The sequence below is a fragment of the Leucopleurus acutus genome (genome assembly GCF_964270905.1).
Source record: "Leucopleurus acutus genome assembly, chromosome: 11".
NCBI lineage: Eukaryota > Metazoa > Chordata > Mammalia > Artiodactyla > Delphinidae > Leucopleurus > Leucopleurus acutus.
Window position 1 is genome coordinate 31,784,107 of NC_139152.1, and position 24,662 is coordinate 31,808,768.

Sequence of the window (24,662 nt, forward strand, 5' to 3'; positions counted from 1 at the left end):
GTTATTCTGTTGTTGTTGGGTGAAGTGTTCTCTAGATGTCTGTTAGCTCTAGATGGTTTATATTCAATATACTAATCTTAAAGCATCTTGGCCCCTTGGTTTCTAACAGCCTTCACCTCCACTTAACTTCCTCCACATCCTGGTAATTGTCATTATCTTGAAGAGGGGTCAACAAACTATAGCCCTTGAGACAAATACAGACCACACCCCATTTTTGTAAATAAAGTTTTACTGAAACATAGCCATGCCCATTTGTTTACTTATCTATGAATACCTTCAACTTCAAGGGCAGAGTTGAGAAGTCTAACAGAATCCATATGGCCTGCAAAGCCACAGACATTTACTATCTTACCCTTTACAGGAAGTCAGCTGATCCCTGATCTTAATCACATACACAGATTTCTTATTCCTTTCCTTCAAGATCTCTTACTTCCTTACTCCTAGGATAACTGTTCTGTCTCAGAGATCTTCCACACTCCTTTTTTCCTGATGCTTCACTAACTTCATGGCTTTGCATCCTTCTCTGTCAGACTTTAATTGTAAACGACTTTAACCACTTTCACCAGACCCTCAGTGTTTTGGTATTTAGGTTCTCCTATAAAGTCAACCTATAAACTTTTATGTTTGTTTCTTTCTATGTTTTTACTTTCTACATCTAAGTTGCTCTTTACTGGTGGAGAATTAACATAACCAGGCATATTGGTGAAACGCCACAATCACAGTATTCAACTGCAGCTGGATCCTCACTGCTGGGAGGAAACTTTTACCTGTCCCTAATCAGTGATTTTCCCCATTCCCACAACTGATATCCCAAATGCCCACAACTCTCCTACAATCCCAATCCTTATTCCCTCCTACAAATCTTTTTGAAAATGGCCTTGCCTTGCTTCCCAGTGAAAACTGAAGAGATTAGGAGTGAGCTTTTTCAACTTTAAACTCAGACATGAACAAAGATATCTATAGCCACATCTATCCTCGCCTGTTTTCCTCCAGGATCTGAAAAAAAATTGTTCAAAGGTCATCCTTCTATCAGAGCTTTCAATCTTATTCCCCTTGGTCTTCACTAGGACCAACACTTTGTCCCATTGGTTATTTTCTTCTCTTTATACTTTCAGACCTCTCCTAGAACATACCCCATAGTTTATGTGTAGGCTCCGGCCTTCCTCATATTAAAAAAGCATGAAAAACTGTCTTTTGTACTACTTCACACCAGTTCATAGGGGTCGGTCAGTGAAAAGAGGCCAAATATTAAAAAGAGTTCAATTCTCTTGCCATCTCAGGGAGTGGGCCACTGTTGGGAACTGATTGGCCAACTGATTTGGCCTTGGAGCCTCTCAGGCTTCTGGAGGCAAAGTATGATTCCCTACCACTCCCTTATCCTTGACCTGGAATATTTGCTTTTCATCATTTGGACTATTTTATGGCAAAATTCTCCCAAATGTAACATTTCTAACTTCAACTTGACATTTAGAAGATAACACAAAACTTTAAATATCCTGGGGAATCCGCTAATTGACCTTTTACAGAGAGCATATATCATAACTGTGGCTTTAACAAACAGTGTTGAAAAAAGGAACAACTTCTAGAAGTGGCTATTTTTTATTCATGATTTGCTCTTTAAGGCTTTCTTGAACGTGACCTAATAAATTTACATGAGATTTTCTAAATATAAAATTTGAGAATTTAAATATATTTTTACCAAATCAATGCTCATAAGAACATTCTAAGCATAGATTAAAATATTTTTTTGTGAAAAGCAGACTGGTATATTAGGCCCTATTTGTCCCCTCTCACAGTATGACCTGGTGAGTTCTAAATTTTGGACTTCAAGTTTTCCATCCCAGGAGCACATGATCTCTAAGAACCCACCCAGTTGCAAGATTCTACATGAAAGAAAAAGAAATACATATACTCTCACTCTAAATTCACACAAACTTTAATAGTGTAAAACATATTAGGATGCTGTAACATCTCACAAATATTTACTCTTACATACTTATTTCAAGGGCAGAAATTATAAGTGTGACTTACTTTAAGAAATTCTAAAGTTAGAAAGAAACTAATTAAGAAAGCATTTACAAAAGGGCTATGTTTTATCAAAGGAATTGCTGAATTAATTACATAAAATGGGGATCCCTCTCTTCTGATACAAAATATTTTAAACTTCAGACAAGTCAGTATATAGTACAGTTGATGGTGACGGCCCTCCTCTCTGTGCACACCTCTACTGTAGAACTTACAATGTTCTTTACTGACTGGTTTGCAAGGACCTGAGGGAAAAGGCCATGCTTACGAACTCTGCAAATGCAGCACCCCACTGTAGGCTAGACACCCAATGCATGTTTATCGAATGAATCAAAGCATGGTGGCTCTATAAATCGAAGGCACACTGTAGGTTCTTTAATCTGTTTCTGCCCATTAATAGAAAATAATTTTAAGGGGTGGGTAGCTTGGAGTGAATATCTGAGTCATTTTTTGGAATGAAATTAAAAGAAGGTAAAACCTAGTGTCAGCTGGTACTTTAAGCTAAGCCCAGTTTTTAAATTGCCAGAGGCTAAAGCTGCCATTTGCAAACATTTAATCCACAACCTAAATGGAAATGGTTAGTAATTTTGATAACTCACTTTCAGAAACACCAGCTGCAAGGGGGCAATTTCCTTGAAGCCCCAAGAAAAGAGCCACACAGAGAGAGGGCTCTCTTTTACATCATAGCCTGCAAAATTTCATAGTAAAAGGACATTATGATATTTAGAGAGAAATTGTGGTAAATAAGTATGTCCAGAATGCATGCTGTTGTTCTTGACTGTGGATACTTTCAACTGGGGAGATTATACAATAGCCAGTGTTCTACTAGGGGTTGAAACTGCTGGGGAAACTAGCAGAGCATACTAGAAACTCTACTAGGAAACTGGAAAATATATAATCCAGACAATACCTACAATTAGAACCAAACAGTTCTTTTCTTGCTAGTTTCAAGGAAGGAAGATTTAATTTTTTAATCTCTGACATTTCTTTTTAGAAAGGGAGAAAAATAAGTATTCAGATATTTAGAAAAAAACTGGTTCTAAAATTTTTCCAATTAAAGTAAAAAAGAGTAGAATAAAAGGTGGCTTAGTGTCTAAGGGAGACAAAGGATGGCCTATTTTCATTCAGTCAATCTTTTACATGTTTCACATGGCACTCAGGGTCTTAACCAAATGTATCCTCTTCTCTCTCCTGAGAAAATCTTTTAAAAATTGATTTGGGTTAATTTCAAACATTTTAAGTTTCTACTCTGTGAAGTTGAGGGTGAATCTGGCCCTATAGAAAACAGTCCATTTGTTTTTAAGTACGACTCATTAAATCCAATGAGATAGAACATTAAGAACAGTGGTCTTAAAATGCCTGTCTTGGCATGGCCTAAATTAAAAAAAAAATCAGTTGTGGTAAATGCAGGTGTTAGGACAATCCATTGCCACAGGTCCACTTTCATTCTCTGTGGGTAACTGTTCACTCATTCATTTCTTATGCATGAATTTAACATCCTACTTTGTGTAATTATGTCACTGTTTCCCAGACAGCTATTCTAAATTTTCTCTACTCTTTACTATGCCCTCCTTACTCCTAACTGTCCCCACTGCCTTCAAGCAGGCAACCTGGAATCCAGTTTACTCTTACTGGGGGGACAGCTTGCCTTGCTTGTAGCTCTCTGCAGGGCCAGATTTCTACACGAGTTCTGCAAAGAGAACTCCAGGACACCTGCCTTCTTTCTCAGCCAGACTGTAGATGTCAGGGGACTCCCTCCCCCCGTTTGGACTGTGAAAGTAGGGAACTTGTGAGAATTTTTAAAAAAATAAGAAATTCTGGGGGACTTAAGAAAATTGTTGGAAATTAATTTAAAAAGCTAGGGACTACTGGTGCTGATTTTACGAAGTAAGTCATGCCTCACCACTTCATGAAAACTGCCCTAACAGAGATTGCTGGTGATCTTCTCATTGTTAACCCTGGGTGCTTTTCTTTACTAAACTTATCATTCTATGATAAAATTTCCTAAACATTTTCCCTCTTTCCTAAAATTTTCTCATTCTTTGACACCATGCCCTTTATGTTTCTTCCACCTCTCAGACTGATGCATCTTTTCTTTCTCCTTGGTTCTGTTCTTGGCAATCTTCTTTCATTACTCTGTATAACTTTTGCTGGGAAACATCAGCCATATACAACCATTATTATTAGTGATACACAGAGACTCCATGACCTGTTTCTCTAGTTTGGTTCTCCTCCCTAAGTGCCAGACCCATATTTCTACCGCTCGATTTTCTGAATGTTCACAAGTACCTTAAAGCTCCATCTTTGACCTTCCCCTCAAAGCTTTCCTACTGCTCTTCTGTGTCTCACAATTTAATAACCTGAGCATGATCTGAGACCACTCACATTTACATAGTTACAACTTCATCAGGTCTATCTCCAAAGCATGTGTAGTTTCTCTACTCTCCATTCTTACTTCTCACCTGGACTTTGACTTGAACTTGCCACCTCTCACCTGAACTCTTCCAATAGTCTTCTACTGAGTATTCCTGCTTCTAGACTCCTTCCACTTCATCTTCTACATTGTCCTAAATCTAACCTGATCCAAACTCTCTTGTTTAAATCCTGCAATAGCTTTCCATTGCCTATAGGATGAAGACCAATCTTATTATGGCATGATCTAGTCCCTCCTTGTCAATCTTTTGTGCTATTTCTCCACAGATGTCACAGGTTGTAGTCATTCCATACAAACTGCAGGATTCAGAATATGACATGTTCTTATGTTTTTCCTCATAATTTTTTCTCTGTCTGGACTATTATTTTCCACCTTTGTTTTCCTACACATTTGCCTCGAGACTCATATTTGGCATCACCTCCTCCGTGAAACTCAGACCCCAGCAGAATTAGATGTATCACTATGTTATCAGAGGAGCACAAAAGTCTATTATTATTACTGTCCATCCCACCATTTCTCTAAGGGTTTGTGATATGTTTGCCTTTCCTTAATGCACTGTGACATTTTCAAGGTAGAGATTTTTGTCTTGTACATCTTTTATTCCTAGTGATTTCCATGTTGCTTGATAGATAAGTGTTCAATAAATACCTGTTTGTATAAATAAAGGGACGAATGAATGTCACTTATATTGACAACAGATTTGGTAGTTCTCCCTGCAGTTCCATTAGAGAAGTTACATCTCATTCACCATATCTTGGTCCATGAGATCATAGGATTGAAGCTTGAAATCAAGCTGTGAATTGTTCCTTACAATTCATGGCTCTCAGATCAAATCCACATATAATTTGCTGCAACCTTTTGGAACACAGTCGTATTTCTCATCACTTCCCCTTAGAAACTAAGGCTGAAAATGCAGTGGATTCCTGAGTTAGAGGCAAAAAGTAATTCATAGCAGGGAGGCTTGCTGATTAAAAGCAAGCACAGGCTCTTGCTCTTTGGTGCTGTTAAATAAGGAAAGTTTAGCTGATTTGTCAGAGTGGGTTTCTTTTTTTAAAAAAAAAATTTTTACTAGTACTTTAGGCTCTAATTTCTAGTCACTGATTGTCTAACCTTCTTTTATGAATTCTTGGATTTGTTCTCCCATTTTATCTCAGAAAAGTATACCAATAAACTCTCTAAAGGGGAGGGAGGTAGAAGAAGAGAGTTCTATCTGCCAAGCCCGTCACCTTCAATAGGGCTAAGTGCTTTCCTATTATACTACATGAACCTTTGGTCAACATACTTAAAAACAAAACCCTCAATTGCAACTTTGCAAATATAAGATGATGTGTATATGCATGTGTTTATATACGTACATATGTGTATTTATGTAAGTAAATCTGCATGTGTGTGTGTGTCTTCTGTTTCTGGCTTCTTTCATTTAATATGATGTTTTCAAGGTTCATCCAAATTTTAGTACGTCATTCTTTTCTATAGCTGTGTAATATTTCATTGTGTGGATATATCATATTTTGTTTATCCATTCATCAGTTGATGGAACAATTGGGTTATTTCTACTTTTTGGCTATTATGAATAATGCTGCTAGAAACATTTGTGTACAAGGTTTTATGTGAACATTTTAAAAAATTCTTTTGAGTATATGCCTAGGAGTGGAATTGCTGGGTCCCATGGTAGGTAACTGTATGTTTAATGCTTTGAAAAACTGACAAACTGTTTCATGCATGTCAAACATGTTTCATGTTCTGATATTTAATCTTCAACCAATTGTACTGGTACAGGCATAGTCATGAATGTCATCAATTTTTCCAGAGCAGTAGTCAACTGAAGAATTTTGTCATTTTTAATGGGTACCACCAAAAAAGAAGATGTTTTCAAGATAACAGTGCTATCAATCAGCAGAAAGAAAATTCTTTATGCCTTTCTGCAGAAAGAATGATAGGGAATCTTGGCCAATAAAGGCAGCAAATAAATTGTGGGAAGATACAAGTAATGTTCACCAATGGCTAGTTGCCTTCCATTTCAAGGTTTATGGAGGATTATAATTCCCTACCCTCTTGAAGTTAGGAGCAGCCAAGTGACTAGCTGTGGTCATATATTGTGAGTAAGTACTAGTGGTAGGTCACTATTTATCTCTGTGATGAATCTTAAAGCCTTGAGGTAAGAGGTGGCATCATAAAATGTTGGAACTTCCATTAGCCTAGGTTCCTGAGACATGAGCAGAGCCTTTGTTGCTTTAAACCACTAATATTTTGGTGTTTTTCTTTTTTTTGTGTGTGTTATAAGGTAATGCCTTTCCTAGCCTGACTGCTATAACAGCTGAAATTATTTATGTATCATCCTTGTTATCAGCTACAGTAATATGATTATTGACACATGATTTTATTGAAGAGTTACAAACTGACCACTATTTTGTTGACAGATACTTTATATGTAAGTCACGTAGTTTTACCAAAATAATAATAAATAAAAATAAAGTAAGAACACGGTTTTGTTTGGGGCTCATCATTACCATTTGAAGACTTTTATATAAGCCTTATTTTATGTATTTGTGATTGTATTTGTATAAACACTGTCCCGAAAAAGCTGTATAACACACTCCCGCGATATGCATTTAACTAATCTAATCACACCACCAGATATGAGTTGCTGATTTCTGCATCATGCTCCTAACACTAGCTCTTCTACTTATTGAGAACTTTCTAATATTTCAAGGTCTAGGTCTCTTGTTAACTTTTACTGTTTGGAGTATAAAAACTGAAATGTGAATATATAGTATAGTATCTGCATTCTTTGTGAATACATGGTTATGTTGACTTTCATATATTTTCTTTAGGTCAACACAAAAAAATAGGTTGTTTTAAAATGACAATATATATTTTTTATCCATCTGTGCAAACACTTCTTAAAACTGCCTCTCTTTGGGGGACCCAGTTTTGTTTGTTCATTTGCTTTGATAATTCACAATTCTATTTTAAGTATTACCTAAGTACCTCCTTATGCAGCAAGAAAGAAACTTGGTGATCAAGCCTGTTTTATATTTTTCATCAAACCCTACAACACCTGGCACTATGTTTAACATACTGGCAAGTGCTTCACACAGAGAAAACAAAATCAAGAGGTAAAATACATTTTGGTTTATTTGGCTTTGCTTATCAGCTCTTCCATGGTTGCTTGGAGGACTTTTTGATTTTCACAGGAAATGATTTGTTTGAAAGTGAAGGACAAAGTGAGTTTTACTTGGAGAGTGAGAGAAACAATCAGCCCTGAAGCCCCAGAATGATGCTTGATTTGGAAGCTGTGCTGCTTGACGGAGATGAAATGAGGTGGCCTGGACGTCATCTCTCTGGACATGATTATGTCCTTTGATGCCTGCAACTCTAGTGTGATCATGTGCTCTTTCAAACTAGAACCTGCCTCACTGACAGCATTTTACAAAATAAAAAGAATTCAAAGTGGATGAAACCAATAGGAACCAGTAAAGTGATGTCAGGGGTTGGGTCAAAATACTAATACCAGCACACAATGATTCTTCTTCTCTAAGGAAAATATTCAGATTCACACATATCATACATCTCTCCTCATAATGTTTTCTCCTTCACTAAAGAAGGAAGATAAGAAGAGAACAGCTTTCATGGTCTTTTTTTAAAATTTCTCATCTGAGTGTACAGGTACAGGCTAATTTGCCCAAAGGGTATTTCTTTGTGAGTGCATCTCATCTCTTTGCTTCTTTTCTTAAATTACTTTCTCCATATTTATCTATCTGTGTAACAGAGGCCTAAAAAACAACACTTACTGCAAACCAACTAAACAAAATAAAAACTACAATTAAACTTGTATCAGATACTCAAATTCAAAACTATGTGGTTAAGGCCACTCTGCTCTAAGGAAACCAAAGGTAGTGAATCATTTAAAACACTTTAGAACGATTTCACTTTATGTTAAGCACTTGTTTTTTTTTTTTTTTTTGTGGTAAGCGAGCCTCTCACTGTTGTGGCCTCTCCCGCCGCGGAGCACAGGCTCCGGACGCGCAGGCTCAGCGGCCATGGCTCACGGGCCCAGCCGCTCCACTGCACGTGGGATCCTCCCGGACCGGGGCACGAACCTGTGTCCCCTGCATCGGCAGGCGGACTCCCAACCACTGCGCCACCAGGGAAGCCCTAAGCACTTACTTTTACAGCAAAGATGTTCTATGATGATACTGCTAACAGCAGGAAAAGAATTTTCTGAGCAGAGTAAATACATGTAAATGAAAATAAATGAACAAAATAAAAATCTTCTTTAAGTCCCAAATAGACTACCACTCACAAAAATGGTTTCTTAAGAGAAAGAATCTCAATTACACTGAGTGAGTGAAAATACACCAACATAGGTATTTTTAGACCTACTGGCTTTTGATTATCAGGAATTACTGTCCACTTCCCAAAGAGTGTGTAACACCTGTCAGTAGAAGCATCCTGCTGCTTAACTGGTAAATTTCAGAATGATGAGTGTAGTGCTAGCTGGACTCTTACTTAAAGCTAGTTTTACTGTCTGCTAAGCCATATGATCTAAACTTCTTCACTCAACTTATTTAAGCCTCAGTGTCATTGGTAACATGGGGGAAATAATACCATCTACCTCAGTTTTGCTGAAGGATAAAAGAGAGAAACCCTGTAAGCCTCAGCACAGCAGTTGGCACATTGTGACTATATAAAAAATGGTAGCTGACATGACTACTCCTTTGAATAGATGAACAAACTGCACAACAAAGAGCAGCTATTTCACTGGTTTACAAGGCCGAAAGAAATGCAATAAATGAAGAGACTGTAATGATTCTTTCTCCCTTGCAAAGCTGGAGGTAGATTATCTAATGTGGCCGTATTTCTTGCCACCTGCAAAGCTGACCTTAGACTTCTAGTCACTATAAAGAGAACGAAACCAAAAAAAGTAAGTAGCTAGAGCCCTATTTAATCAGTTAATTCATCCTTCCTGCTGTCAAGCAGAACCACCTATACATGTCCCATAAAGTTAACTCTAGTACTGTTGTATCAAGGATTGTTAGTGTTCTATCCCTAGATTCCTTCTTTGCTTCCTCCTTTGTAAGAGAATTCTGATTCTTAACTGGGAACACTGTGCCCCCTGCCCCTTCCTCTCCCAACCACTGAATAAAATACATTTCCCAGTTTCCATTAAAACTAGATATGACCAAGGGACTAATTCTGACTTGTGAGAAGTACTGTGTGGGATTTCAGGAAGGCTTCAATTCAAAGGGAGCTGATTCAGCCAGGAAGCATTGCTCCTTCTACATTTTCTCCTCCTGGCCTGCATCACAGACGTGATTGTGGTGCTCTTGCAGCCATCCTGGACCTTCCTCATGAACTTGTGAAGAATACTTATATGGGTACAGCAAAAAGACAGGTGCCTGGATCCCTGATGACACTAGGTATAGTATGATGATTCCAAAATCCCTGCCTTTGAATTTATCTTACATGAGCAAGAAAGAAACTCCTTTCTTGTTTAAGAGTTATTTTGGGTTCTTCTGTTATCCACAGCCATCACAATTCCTCACTGATAGAAAAATATTTATTCAAATGCTTAAAACATATTTTTGCTAATTTCTATATATATATTCTGAAATATAGGTAGAAATCAGCTTCTACCCAAGTCGCAACATCTCTGAAGATATGAGACTTGAGTATTGGTTCAAAATGTAAATAAAAGCCATTCTAAGATATTGCCAACTCCTGACAAGGGGCTATATCTCATGTTTTGTTTTCTTAACAGCTGGCACAACACTTGATAAATGGTCAGTAATGGAGGCCAAATGAAAATAAAAAGTGGGAAAAAAAATCCCTAATAGTGTCTCTCTGTACCTATAATTGCATATTTGTAATTCTGGATCTTCTCAGTGATGCAGTCAATGTCTAGTGGTGAATGGGGCATTTACCAAGCATGCTGGTTCCTTCAAGTTACTTGGACACCAAGAAATGTGACCTAAAAGTCTCTAAGAGTTAATGCTTCACCCAGTTAATTGCACTCAACCCAGAATGGCTGAGCCTTCATGGCTGGCCTCTTATCTGTGAGACTCCAGCTTGGTGACGATGAGGGCAGTGAGTGCTCTAGCTTGTCACGGTTATTTTGCTTTGTGATTCTGTATTTTGAGGTGCTTATGACTGCATCTATCTTACTTCAGCACCTCTCTGAGATGGTAAATTGTTCCTTTGTGACTCTTCCTTATAGGGTAATGGAGCAATTAAGCTTCTTTTTTAGTGCTACAATTTCTATTGCTCCGATTTCTCTCTGACAGAATAATTACCATGTATGTCCCTCTTGGAGTCTCAAAGATTCATTTTTATTTGAGTTTCATTTATGTGTAAATTTCTTAGCTTTTTCTACTGTATGTTCAATTTGTTGCCTTTATCTTTTAATACTTTAATCCTCAAAGATCTTGTAGACCCTAACTTTCAGAATTATATGGCCATTCCCCTCTTTTCTTCCCTGGTTATATTTCAAAGCTCTGTTTACTTTTTTTTTTTTTTTAATTCTCTCAGAGGGGTATTTTTTCTGTTTTGTTATTAATATATCAATATATAATTAATATAATAGTAATATATATAAATTTATTTTAGACCTGCAGTTTAAAATCTATAGATTCTTGTGTCTTTCCACATCTTCCTTGATAACTCAATTCAAGTTGAGTTTATCAGGACAAAATAGACAAGTGCTGAAAGCTCAGTGCAAGAATCCAATCAAACAGAAATGAAGCATTATCAGTGTTATCGCCAGGCCTGAGGAGCGGTTTAGAGTACTGCAATGGACTCGTTTGAAAACCTTGAATTAGCTGAGGTAGGCATAAGACCGATGGAAAAATTTCTTATTGAATTTCAAATCAGTTTATGTAATTATTACAGTTACAGAGGAAAAATACATGTCAACATTATGCACACATCAGTCTCAATACTTGGCTAAGTCAGTAAATAAATACATTATATAAGACATGATGTTAGCTGCTAGGTATATAAAGAAGAAAGCAGAGAGAAAAAAAACAAGAAAAAATGAAAAAAACCCAGGAAACACAATTCCTCCTTTCAAGTTACAAATTTCCATTTGGGAAGACAAGCCACAAAAGCCGGGCAGTTAAGTAACATTAACATTAACTTGTAAATAATAAGTCATTCTAGTCACCAAGACCTGACAAGAGCCCATCCCTTCACTTCAGGTCTCCATTTAGACCCAAAGGTTTGCTCTTCTGCCATCTCCACTTTGCTGCCAGAGTGGCCTCTGTAAAACACATATCTGATAATAATATTCTTAATAGCTTCACATAATTTTTTTTTTAAAATGAGAGAGTCCAAAATTCTTACTACCTTTATACATGACTTTTTTCTTTTTCCACAGAAAACGTCTTAAATGAATTTTTTTTCTTTTTAAATCTTTATTGGAGTATAATTGCTTTACAATGGTATGTTAGTTTCTGCTTTATAACAAAGTGAATCAGCTATACATATACATATACATATGTTCCCATAACTCTTCCCTCTTGCATCTCCCTCCCTGCCACCCTCCCTATCCCACCCCTCTAGGTGGTCACAAAGCACTGAGCTGATCTCCCTGTGCTATGTGGCTGCTTCCCACTAGCTATTGGTTTTACATTTGGTAGTGTATATATGTCCATGCCACTCTCTCACTTTCTCCCAGCTTACCCTTCCCCCTCCCCGTGTCCTCAAGTCCATTCTCTAGTAGGTCTGCTTCTTTATTCCCGTCCTGCCCTTAGATTCTTCATGATCATTTTTTTTGTTTTTTAGATTCCATATATATATGTGTTAGCATACGGTATTTGTTTTTCTCTTTCTGACTTACTTCACTCTGTATGACAGACTCTGGGTCCATCCACCTCACTACAAATAACTCAATTTCGTTTCTTTTTATGGCTGAGTAATATTCCATTGTATATATGTGCCACATCTTCTTTATCCATTCATCTGTCGATGGACACTTAAGTCGCTTCCATGTCCTGGCTATCGTAAATAGAGCTGCAGAGAACATTTTGGTACATGACTCTTTTTGAATTATGGTTTTCTTAAGGTATATGCCCAGTAGTGGGATTGCTGGGTCATATGGTAGTTCTACTTTTAGTTTTTTAAGGAACCTCCATACTGTTCTCCATAGTGGCTGTATCAGTTTACATTCCCACCAACAGTGCAAGAGTGTTCCCTTTTCTCCACACCCTCTCCAGCATTTATTGTTTGTAGATTTTTTTAGACGAATTCTTATAATTTAAATTCCCAACAGTCTCTTCAGGTTTTATTTCTTGCCATTTCCTACTTCTGTTTAGAGATCACCACATGTTTCCTGAATGGAATTATAGGCAGCATCTCATTTCTGAAAATTTGTCTGAAATTCAGCATCTGAAAGTATGAGAGGTATCTGCTACAGAAGAACTACCATACAGCCTTCCCTGGGAAGTGTCTCCTTTCCAGGCCTCTGCCTCTCTGCCACAGGGCTGGGAAAGACGGTTGGAAAGCCCCTGCTCTTTGAACTTCTGAACTAGCCTGTGACAGACACCTGGAGCAGGTGTTGTCAAGGCTGCTGGGGGTTGGGGAGTGGGGAGTCTCTATCCTCACTATCCCCCCCAACATCAGCAGCAGAGACCACCATGGGGGCGAGGCCTTGGCTGCTCTCCTCTACAAACTCAGGTGACCTCGGTAAAGCTTGCCACACGCCTAACTGTCTAATAGAGGCAGGGGATGGGAGGGTGATTGGGCCAGGCCCTGGGAACTGATGCTCACTGGTGATGCTGACCCTGACTGGCAAGTGAGCCCCTCTGCTTGCAAAAGAAAGGGAAAGGGACAGGAGACAGTTGTAGATCCTCTGAGTTGGGCTGATGCAGGTCTGCTAAGCTCAGCATAAGCACTTTTAAGAACCTTCAGGACCCCCTTCCATGGCTTAGCCTTTTCTCTTACTGGCAGTGCTCCCATACCAGAAATTAAAATTACTGTTCCACAGAACATCTCCAAAAAATTAGGCATAATATGGCACATAGTTCAATGAAATGGAAAATATGAATTTTGTGAAATCGAGTATCTGAAACTAGAGAAGACCCTGTACTTATAGTTTCTAGAAAATATTAAGCTTTCTCCTGTTTCTGTACACACGTTATTTCCTCTGTCTGGGATGCTGTCTTCCTCTGCTTATTCCATCTAACTCCAACCAGTTCCTCACTGCCCAGCTTTAGGAAGCCTTCTATAATAAGGAGTTATTACTTTAAAACACAGTTAGATGAATGGCTCTTTAAAATACTGAGCTCCTCTACTGCAGTGATATATTTTTCAACAATCTAGGGATTAAGTAAAATAAGGTGGCCTATAGACATTAGTAGAATAGATATTTAAAAAGTACAACACTCTAACCCCTCTTGTAATTCTTCTGCAGTTGAACTGAAAATGTCACTCTCAGTTTGCATAAGAATGTAAGACCACTTTGGTAAACACATTTGCAAGATGAAAAGCAGTAATACTAAATTTAGCCTGTTTAGATTTCTGAAGTTTATTTTTATAATTTATAGCAAGCCATCACACACATACATTATACACTTATATAATATGAAAGATGAAAATAAAGTTAACAAAGAGTTATAACTGTGTAAACATTAGTACGTGTTAACTGCCAAGAATTTATACGTTCATTTACTTGTGGTTTTTCTATAATACAACGCACAATTGTATAGCATATATGAGTAAAGATAATATACTTTCTTGCTGAATTTGATTACACGGGCCAAGATTTGAGGGATTTATTGTTTTGAGGGATAAATTACTATCTTAAATTTCAAACGTTTATTATTTTATACTAAAATTCTGTGAAGATATCTGACATAGTCACAAATCAATTTCACAATGATAAAAATTAAAAAGCAGGAAGAACTAAATATTTAGGTCCCACAAAGTTAAACATTCATATAAATACTAATCAATTTAAATAAAATAAGGATTTCCTTTGCTTTCAAAATGAATGAACTAGAAAATGCTAAAAGTTCTCTCAATGAAATAATTTTTATTCCTGATTTGATAAGACTAATCAGCATGCATTTATCATATAAAAATCAAAATCAAACAAAAGAAAAGGGAATAAGAAGCTTAAAAAATTAAATTCTGACCCTCATCTGGGCTACTGGCAATGACTTTATGATTCACTGATAATTATAAAAATGAGCAGTACATTTTTAACCTCAGTGAAGGGTGGAAACTTTATTATCTACCGGCAAGTTGGTTGTAATTACAACATCATTTCAAAAAATTTTGTTCTATGATGAAATTACCATAGAATTCACATAATGATCAATGTTAATTGCCAAGGAGTAACAGGTTTCCAAAAAAACTGGTAACTATGCAATTTAGATGCACATGGAGAAAAATGCCAGTTACTCTAGATGTATCAAGTGAAAAGCTGGGGAATAAAGGACTGATTTGTATTATCAGCTACTTAATAATATGGCATGCTCAAGATATGCTGAGCTTTGAGTATCAATCACTAAAAATTAAGTACCCCTACACAGTTTAAAATAAATTTTCAAAGTTTACCTTCCAAAAATGATAGAATCATCTATTTCACTGTCAAGAACACTGTCACAGGACTGGATAACGTATTCCTTTTTAAAATATAGGACAAAATAGGGATGATATTCTAGAGTGGATTGACTTGAAATGTGAACAAAATTCCAGGTTGATTTTATTTACTCATTGTAATGATCAGAGCTCTAGAAAGAGAATAAAAGTCCTTGAGTTTCAGAGATATACGTTTTCCCCTTTACCTCTTTGTGTTACTTCAGACCTAAATGGATAAGTTCAAAAGAGCTTTTCTCAAAAGTCTTTTGAGTTCAAGAGGGAGTAAAAATGATATTTGAAATAAAAGTATAAGTGACAGCAAATACTGTTCTTATTATGGGACTGCTGTACTTAACTGGAAAGCAAGGGAAAGGCTCTCCTGATTTATATCTTTGAAATTGTGTTCTAAGAAGTGAGCTACAGTGAGATTCCAGAGCCCCAGAATCCTGTTACATAAGTACTATCCTAACCACACGTAAAGCATCTGTTCTTTTATGTAATTCATCCAATCACCCAGCCCTGTTAGCCCCCTCCAAAATATCTCTTGAGTCTCCACTGCCACTGTCAAGGCTGCATTATTTTCCTTTTTTTTCTTTTGCGGTACGCGGGCCTCTCACTGTTGTGGCCTCTCCCGTTGCGGAGCACAGGCTCCGGACGCGCAGGCCCAGCGGCCATGGCTCACAGGCCCAGCCGCTCCGCGACACGTGGGATCCTCCCGGACCGGGGCACGAACCCCTGTCCCCTGCATTGGCAGGCGGACTCTCAACCACTGCGCCACCAGGGAAGCCCGAGGCTGCATTATTTTCTTACCTAGGCTACAGATTTCTTTTATCTGATCTCCCTTCACTGCCCTTTGTCCTGCTCTAATCAATTCTCCTAAGCAGCCAGAGTGATCTTTTAGAAACACGAATCTGATTAAATCATTCTTATCATTCTTTAAAGGTTTCTCAGTATTCTGATGTTGTCTAAAATTCTCATGGTTTATGAGGGTCCCAGTGTGGTTTGTCACTGGCCTGCCATCCAGTCTATCTTTGTGCTGTTCTCTTGCTCATGCTTAGGGCTTGTACACATGATGTCCCCTCTTCCTGGAATGCTCTTCCCCCACTCTTTGCAAACCTAAAATAAAAAGCCTTCTTTTTTGTCTTTAAGGCTTCCCGAAAAGCACTTCTTGACTGTGGAAAATAAGGTTTGAGTAGGGGATCTTGCCACTGTGGGGGCTTGGCAGGTCCTCGGCCAAAAGCCCAGGCATCAAGATAAAAAGGTCATGAGGAACTCAATGAATATGTCCCATAAGTGGTCAACTTCCACCATCCTCCTACCCAGATGTCAAATTTGGTACTGGGTATTTAAATGCTAGCAAAAGACATGTACAATTATTTGGAGATAAAGGTACATGATAAGGTTATGTGGGCTTTTTGTTTCAAATCTCATTTTCCCTTTCAACTAACTTAATTACGTTTGTCTTTACCTTAAGTCTGTGGATTATTCAACAGATATAGCATATTTTCTTCCGTAGTTTTATTAATATTAATCTCAGGCCTATTAGCCTGTACCATCAGGCCAAAAAAAATTAAAATATGTTATTTTTAAAAGAAATCAATAAGTTTTAGAAAACAAAATTCAACAAAAGTAAAAGTCTCATTCACAGTATAACACTATATTCATTGTCAAGTTGCTAAGAATTATTAGAAACAAACACATTATCAGTCAGCAGGATGCCAAATACTGAAAAAAAAGGGGGGGTAATAGGGTTTCTGCACATTTCTAAGGTCAGATAAGAGTTTTATGATTGAATCTAACAGTCTCATAGTGCTAATGCCAATGACATGTGCTCAATCACACAAGGTTGGCAAAAGGACAAGAAAAGTGTATGAATGCAAAATTGTTTTTTATTGTAAATGAACTTTGAAGAGACTAATTATAATTAGTTAGGCATATACAGTTTCTCAAAGCTAGTGTCACCACCATAGGGAGGTCTATAGATGAAGGAACGGTTTGTCAACTTGTATATTTGGAAACTTCATTTAGAGAGGGAAATATGAAAATATTACTCTATAGAAAAAGAGTCACATTGATTATTTTTGTACTCTTGGTTTAATAATGTTCAAGAAGAAAAAAAAGGAAAGAAAGAAGCTGGCAGTTACGCAGTTAAAAATACTGAAGCGGGCTTCCCTAGTGGTGCAGTGGTTAAGAATCCACCTGCCAATGCAGGGGCCACGGGTTTGAGCCCTGGTCTAGGAAGAACCCACATGCCGTGGAGCAACTAAGCCCGTGCGCCACGACTACTGAGCCTGTGCTCTAGAGCCCGCAAGCCACAACTACTGAAGCCTGTGCGCCTAGAGCCCGTGTTCTGCAACGAGAAGCCACCGCAATGAGAAGCCCGCGCATTGCAACGAAGAGTAGCCCGCGCTCGCTGCAAGTAGAGAATGCCCGTGCACAGCAACGAAGACCCAACATAGCCAAAAATAAATAAATAAATAAATAAATAAATAATACTGAAGCGTATGGCAGTGGTTCTTAATGAAAGATGTACTGGAATCACCTACTCTCCACTGTCCTGGTGAGGCAGATCTGTGGGAGTGAGGGACGGGCAGCTTTAAGTACCTCCTCAGATGGTTCAGGTAAGACTCAAATGAAAAACATTAATAGCAAAAAGAGCAGTGAATTAGAGGCACAGTCCCTTTAGTCAATTTCTCCTTCAATTACCCCAACTCATTTCCATGATCTACTCTACCTGGTTGCTCATAGTTAATCAATTACTTATTTTTAATTCTTGTTGATTTTTCTCTCTTAGATATATCTAGAATATGTCTACCTATTTCTCTTGAGTATCACCTTCATAGTGCAGGCAATTATCAATCTCTCTCACAGACAATTCTAATATTCAGTCTGCCTATATCAACATGTGCTCACTGTGCCCCAGAGAGAAAGTTTAGAATAGAAAATCTGGTCAAGTCATGACTTAAAACTGCTTAAAATTAAAACACTACTTAATACTGCTTAAAACTCCTCTTCTTCAAAAGATGGGAAAGATTTCTACCCATCATCACAATCTCATCTCCTATTATAGGTTTTATGGATGATAACAATGTCTATAATATTTATTGAGTGCTTATTATGTGCTGAGCACTGTTTTAGGTGCTTTCCATATATTAATTCATCCTTACTATAATCCTATGAATAGGTGCTCCAAAATATTTTTTAAATGCATGTATGCATGAATGAATGAATTAGTGGCAATGTGATGAAAGTCCTAGGACAAGAGTACCTTGCAATTCTACAGCTGTATACTTTAAGATATATGTTTACTTTGAAGGGTTTGAATATAATGAGATCATACTTACAAATAATAAAAAGTCAAAGATTCGAGGGAAGTGTTACATAGGAAACGTTTGAATCCTCAAAGCTTGGATAGCTCTCATAAGAAAATATGTTTATTAGTAATTTGAGAGCATGGAGCTTAAGGCCATATTAGGAGTATGCATGTGTGTTCTTATATGGATATATGATTCAGATGATACCCTCACTAGAGTTATTTCTCCTAGCCTTAGTTGGCACCCTGTGACTGTACACAGTTTTAGCTGCAGGCAAGTGAATCTGAAAGGTGTTCTTTAATACATTTGGTTCACAAAATCTAACCAGGACTTGGAACAAAATATCATCAATTAAAAAATTAAAAATTCTAAAAAGGGTAAGTTCTTATTAGAAATTATTTAGGGTAGTCAATGTCTTGGGTCCAAAGTCATTAGTAAGCCCCAACCTACAATATTTTTGGTGCTAACCTACCTGGTGATGTCACACAATCAATATTTATTGAATTAAAATAAAGAACAACCATTGTTCCTGAACCATCCACTTTCTTAAATCTTCTACTCTACTCTAGTCAGAATGCATTACATACTAGTCATTGTAGAATACAGATTTCTACAAGTGGAGGTGCTGAATAGAGGAGCCTATATATTTAAGTTTTATTAGGTGAAAGTATATTAATTTCCAAAATGGAGAAAAGTTTACACTCCCACCAATAGTATACAATGTTCTTAAGATATGGGGAGGGGGAAGGGTAAGCTGGGACAAAGTGAGAGAGTGGCATGGATATATATACACTACCAAATGTAAAACCGATAGCTAGTGGGAAGCAGCCACACAGCACAGGGAGATCAGCTTGGTGTTTTGTGACCACCTAGAGGCGTGGGATAGGGAGGGTGGGAGGGAGATGCAAGAGGGAAGAGATATGGGGTATATGTGTATGTATAGCTGATTCACTTTGTTATAAAGCAGAAACTAACACACCATTGAAAAGCAATTATACTCCAATAAAGATGTTAAACAAAAAAAAAAGATCGGGCTTCCCTGGTGGCGCAGCGGTTAAGAATCCGCCTGCCAATGCAGGGGACGCGGGTTCAAGCCCTGGTCCGGGAAGATCCCACATGCTGCAGAGCAACTAAGCCCGGGCGCTACAACTACTGAGCCTGTGCTCTAGGGCCTGCAAGCCACAGCTACTGAGCCCATGCACCACAACTACTGAAGCCTGCGCGCCTAGAGCCTGTGCTCCACAAGAGAAGCCACTGCAACGAGAAACCCATCGACACAACTAGAGAAAGCCCGTGCACTGCAACGAAGACCCAATGCAGCCAAAAATTAAAATAAATAAAATTAAAAAAAAAAGATAGATACTAAACCATCTCTCCTTTGTTATAAGGCAGAAACTAACACACCATTGTAAAGCAATTATATTCCAATAAAGATGTTAAAAAAAAAAGATAGATACTAAACCATCTCTCCCTTTAAATCTGTTTTCTTTGTTCAATTTTCCTATAGGATCATTCCAAGAGGAAAACATACCACCTATACTTACAGCATGAATATTACTCATCCTAAGGTCAGGCAAACATGACTCTTTCATGTTTATCTCCTTTTTAATCTTTATTTTTCTTCCAGTCTTACTGAGATATAACTGACATAAAGCATTGTATAGTTTAAGGTTTACAGTATAATGATTTGACTTATATACATCATGAAATGAGTATCACAGTAAGTTTAGTGAACATCCATCATCTCATATAGATACAAAATTAAAGAAATAAAATAAATCTTTTTCTTGTGATGAGAACTCAGGATTTACTCTCTTAACAACTTTCATATGTTGTATATTGTATGTTTCATGTTTATTGTAAAGAAATGGGAAATGTGTATAGACAGTTTTAACAACAACAAAATCAGTAAGGGGACTGCAGATATATTTTATAAAATCACTCAGACTATAAATACATGTTATCAAATTCTCACAAAGCCTAATATGTTACTCTGAAAGAAAGCACACAAGACATAAGTGTTTTGCATACTCAGTGACTCCCAGAGGACATCTAAAATTTGGTTCTGTTTTCAAAAATTGCTGCCCATTTTTGTGATAAGAATAAAATTAGGTTGTACCACTTCTCTCACTCCACTACAACTTTATATTATATTGGTAGGTGATAGTATCTTATTGTCACTTATCTATATTGGTAGGTAGATGATAATAACTTAGATGGATCAGGAGGATTAATAGACTGATGATCATAAATTGCTGTGCAATGAACTATACTATGGTAATAAATATTTTTATTTAAATTTTAAAAGTCGATGTCAGGAAAACTATTTCATTATGTAAATCATTAAAAAGTTAGTTATTCCTTTCCTATATCAGAACTTCATAAAAATTTCTTTTCATATTCTCTGGCTGACTTTCTGCCTTTAGTTGACCTGATAGTGTATCAGTCAATCTTATTCTGAATCTAAATTGCTGCATCTAAATCAGACATCAGATCTAGAGGGTATTCTAAGTTGCTCAAACAATAGTAATTTTTTAATAATTTGTTAGAGGTAACTGTGTTAAAAAACATTTAACTTAAAATATCTGTCAAGAAAAACAAAATTAGAGCATGCAGAATTCTAGCAATGGTCTGTCATCTTTCTAGCAGTTGAGGTGATATGTCCAAAGAAAGTAAAGATCACTATATCCAGAAATAGTCTATGCTAAGGGTAACTTCTTTTAAGACACCTTTCAATCTCCTTTAGAACATAAAGACTGTTAACAAAAAAAAACAGTAAAGCGATAAACATATAAACTATTCATTTCCAAGGGCAAGTGGATATCACAATTAGTAACCAGAAAGACATAATAATATATGTCTTCCTCATTGTTGTAATGAGAACGCACCATAAATTCTGTTCAATGAGAAGCTCCTAGTGATTCCAAGTGGAATTAAGTATATCAATGTAATGTTTTAATTTCACCTAGGAGTATCTGACTTAATAAATCATTTACCCATTAATTTGAGACTTATGTCTGGTTAGTTGTAGCTGAAGCAATGTCATTTTTTGTTTTTAAAGGTATTCTATCCATATATTTTAAAGGGGTCGCTAGCCTTTCCAGCCACTAAAATGAAGTAAAAAACTTTGAAACTTTCCTGACAAATTTATTAATTGATCTGTTCAATCATTCAATCTTTAATTAATTCACTTGCTCATTCTTCAGTCCATCTGTCAGCCCATGTATGCATCCATCCATTTCTCCATCTACCAATCTATCACATAGGGTGTAAACTGTTAAACTTAATGAGCACTTAAACCTGCAGCTGACCATTAAAACACTCTCTTCTACAAGCTCTTTCCACTTTCTATTGCTCTGCAAGAAACCTAGTAGTGAGAGGAAACATTATTTTCTGCTTAAGTGAATGAGGCGATACCTGTGGAACACAGTGAAGATTAATTGCTAGAATATCCAGATGATAAACAACTGTATCAGACATGTACATCATGGAAAAGTTTAATTACTGATGAAAGTTCTTTATTTCATCTAGAATGTAGATGTCACCGAGTCATATATGATATAAAATAGTTTCACAGTATTCCTGCTTAGATTCTGTATCAATATATATACTTTCAACTTCCAGAGAAACATCACCAAAATTGTGTCTAATAACTTACTTTTCCTTAAGCATGCATTTGCACACGCTGCTCTTTGTATATTCTCTTTCTCTTCCTGGTGGTCCCTCCCTAACACCTTTCCCATTTTCTTCCTTTCCACCATTAAATCTGGATACCTAGCAAACTCCTACTCACCTTTCCTATTTTAGGAAAGTTATAAGCAAAACAAAAAAGTTACCAGAGTTAGGTTAAGGAAGGGGACCATTATAAAATCTCACCTGTAGCTTGTGCAAGAAGTGTTCTGATCTAAAGGAGCTATTGGATTAAAAGTGATGGGTGGAGAAACCTGGGCTGATAGCAGAAATCCCAAAGCAAGAATAATGAGTGCTACGGTGGTACCTAAAAAAAAAAGGAAAGAAAAAAAAAAGTTTTACATCAGAGAAGAATTGACAACATTCTTCCAAAGTGGACTGGGTTTGGCAAGATATATCTCTAAAAAAATACCTTGATCTATCTTCATTGGATTAAAAAAAAAAGATCCTTACACATATATATTGTCATAAAAACTCACTAGAATATTCACTGTGAGAAATGACAAGAGTAAAATTCAAATCAAATACATTTGCTAGCCAAGCAGTAGGTTCGTTAATAACTTTCTAAACAAACACCATCTTTGATTGCTGTCTCAAAATCAATTAATGTAACCAACATTATTGAGTGCCTAATATGTTAGAAGTATGAAAGGTAACAGATTTACACCAAGTGCTCCTTTCATTACCAAGAAAATTGTTCTAATGTCATTCAATCGGCTAAGACCCAAATAAGTAAACTAAAAAGTAACAAACTAAATATATCAAAAGTAGTTGAAAGAGTACTTCTCATTAAAAAGGAGTGGCATTTTGTAAAGACTTAAAACGTCAGAAATGACATAACACATATATTCAGTTGTCTTCCCTGTTGGCACTTGGAAGTGGAATATTTGTCTTTGATTTTAAGGTACAGAATGTGATTATATGCACCACTTAAAAAGCTCAGTTTTGAGTCCCTGATAGAAATACTGATAGTAAATAAGAAAGTTTTCAAATTTCTGACTATTGTTCCAGCCATTGTGAGGATTAAAAAAAGGGTCATGGGAAGAAAGGAGAAAGAAAATATGGCTGCCTTTGTTTGTACAATTTATTTGAATGAGGCAACATGTTTAAAATATGGAATTCAGGGAGGTCATTTATGTAGCAGTAAAGTTTCTATTAGAAAAATGGGAAAGTAATTTAAGAATGACCAAAAATATTTTTTAAATGGACAAAAGAACAACTTTGGGATGCACTGTGAAAGTGCAATTGGATTACATAATAGGTTTGTGTTTAAGGTAGAGGGGATGTGTCAAGTTAAGCACTGTGGTTAAGTCCTAGCTCTGCTGTTTCTTGACTCAGTGATCTTGGACAAAACACACGACCTTTCCAAAATTCAATTCTGTCTGCTGAAACTGGGGCTTAGTGAGAATACTCACCTTGCAGAATTACAGTGAATTTTAAATATCACAATACATTTGAAAGATTTTTATAATGCTAAAAAATGTTAATTATTGTACTATAATTATCATTAGAAACAGCAGCAGCAGCATATTTTTAAAACTCTAGAATAAAGTGGAAAAAGGGGGAGGAGGCTTGAAGAAAAGATCAGAAGCCATTTTACCACACCAGGCTTGAAGAGGCATGAATCTAAAATCACAGTTCATTTTCCCCTGGTTGGCTTAAAATTCAAACCAGAAGTAGGAATAGTTTGAGGTATTACTTTCTCAAGAAACTACCAAGCCCTGAATTGGGAAACAAAACAGAAGTCTGTCTCTTAGAAAGAGAAAAGATATATTAGGCCTGTAAATAAAAATTATCCCTCTCTCCTCAAACAAAGCAAAATAAACCATGAGTTTTACTGTTACTTTGTCTATGAAAGAAGCTGGGTCCCTAAGTATTTTCCCAAATTACCTCCACAGAATATTGTCTTGGGACAGGTAAGATTTGTTTCAACCTGGAAAAGTTGATACTTTTGGATGTGAAGGAAAGATGATACTCTTCTTTCATAACACTACTTAAATAACTTGTCTATGATAAGCTGTAAACTCTTAGATGGTGTACCTAACACATACTAATATATGTTCAATTCTAGTGCCTGGCATAGAGCAGATCCCATAGTACCACAGATTTTTGCAATACTGGCTATTTTTGAAGAAAACAACAAAACATGTTAAGACTATTCAGTTGAGGTCATGGGGTTAGTATGGGACAAATATACTAGATGAGAGTTCTGCAGTATGGATATTATATCTCTTGGATCCATCTCTAAAAAAGTCCAACCAACTTGCAAAATTTGGGGAAAAAAACCATTTTGGATATAAAAAATCCCTAAATAGTTGAAGGTTTATCCTTCTTAAACACAAATTTATTTTTATTTTGACCCATTGGGGATGGAAATCTTTTAAAAGTCAGTATCATTCCTTTACTTTATTACATATAGTAGTGTTTCTCAATCCTGGCTTCCTATTGGAAAGCAAATCTTTAGAATGTACCTCAACCTCTGAATCAGAGTCTCCAGAAAATGGGGATCCGATAACATGACTCCACAGGTGATTGTGATACCCACACAGGGTAAAAATCCTTATGAGATGATAAACTCCTTAAGGGAAGGGAATGGTGTCTTATATGACTTTATT

The 24,662-nt window shown here is 36.8% G+C and overlaps 1 protein-coding gene across 1 annotated transcript in view; it reads right to left on the reverse strand.

The window, feature by feature from the left end:
* LOC309968267 (proton myo-inositol cotransporter-like) overlaps positions 1-24,662 on the reverse strand; it is a gene marked incomplete at both ends in the record, with an annotated part of 34,368 nt that overhangs the window by 4,591 nt on the left and 5,115 nt on the right. The window contains one exon of the mRNA XM_082849493.1: positions 22,234-22,354. Coding sequence (XP_082705619.1) covers positions 22,234-22,354 — 121 coding nt within the window. The remainder of the gene's footprint in view (positions 1-22,233; positions 22,355-24,662) is intronic.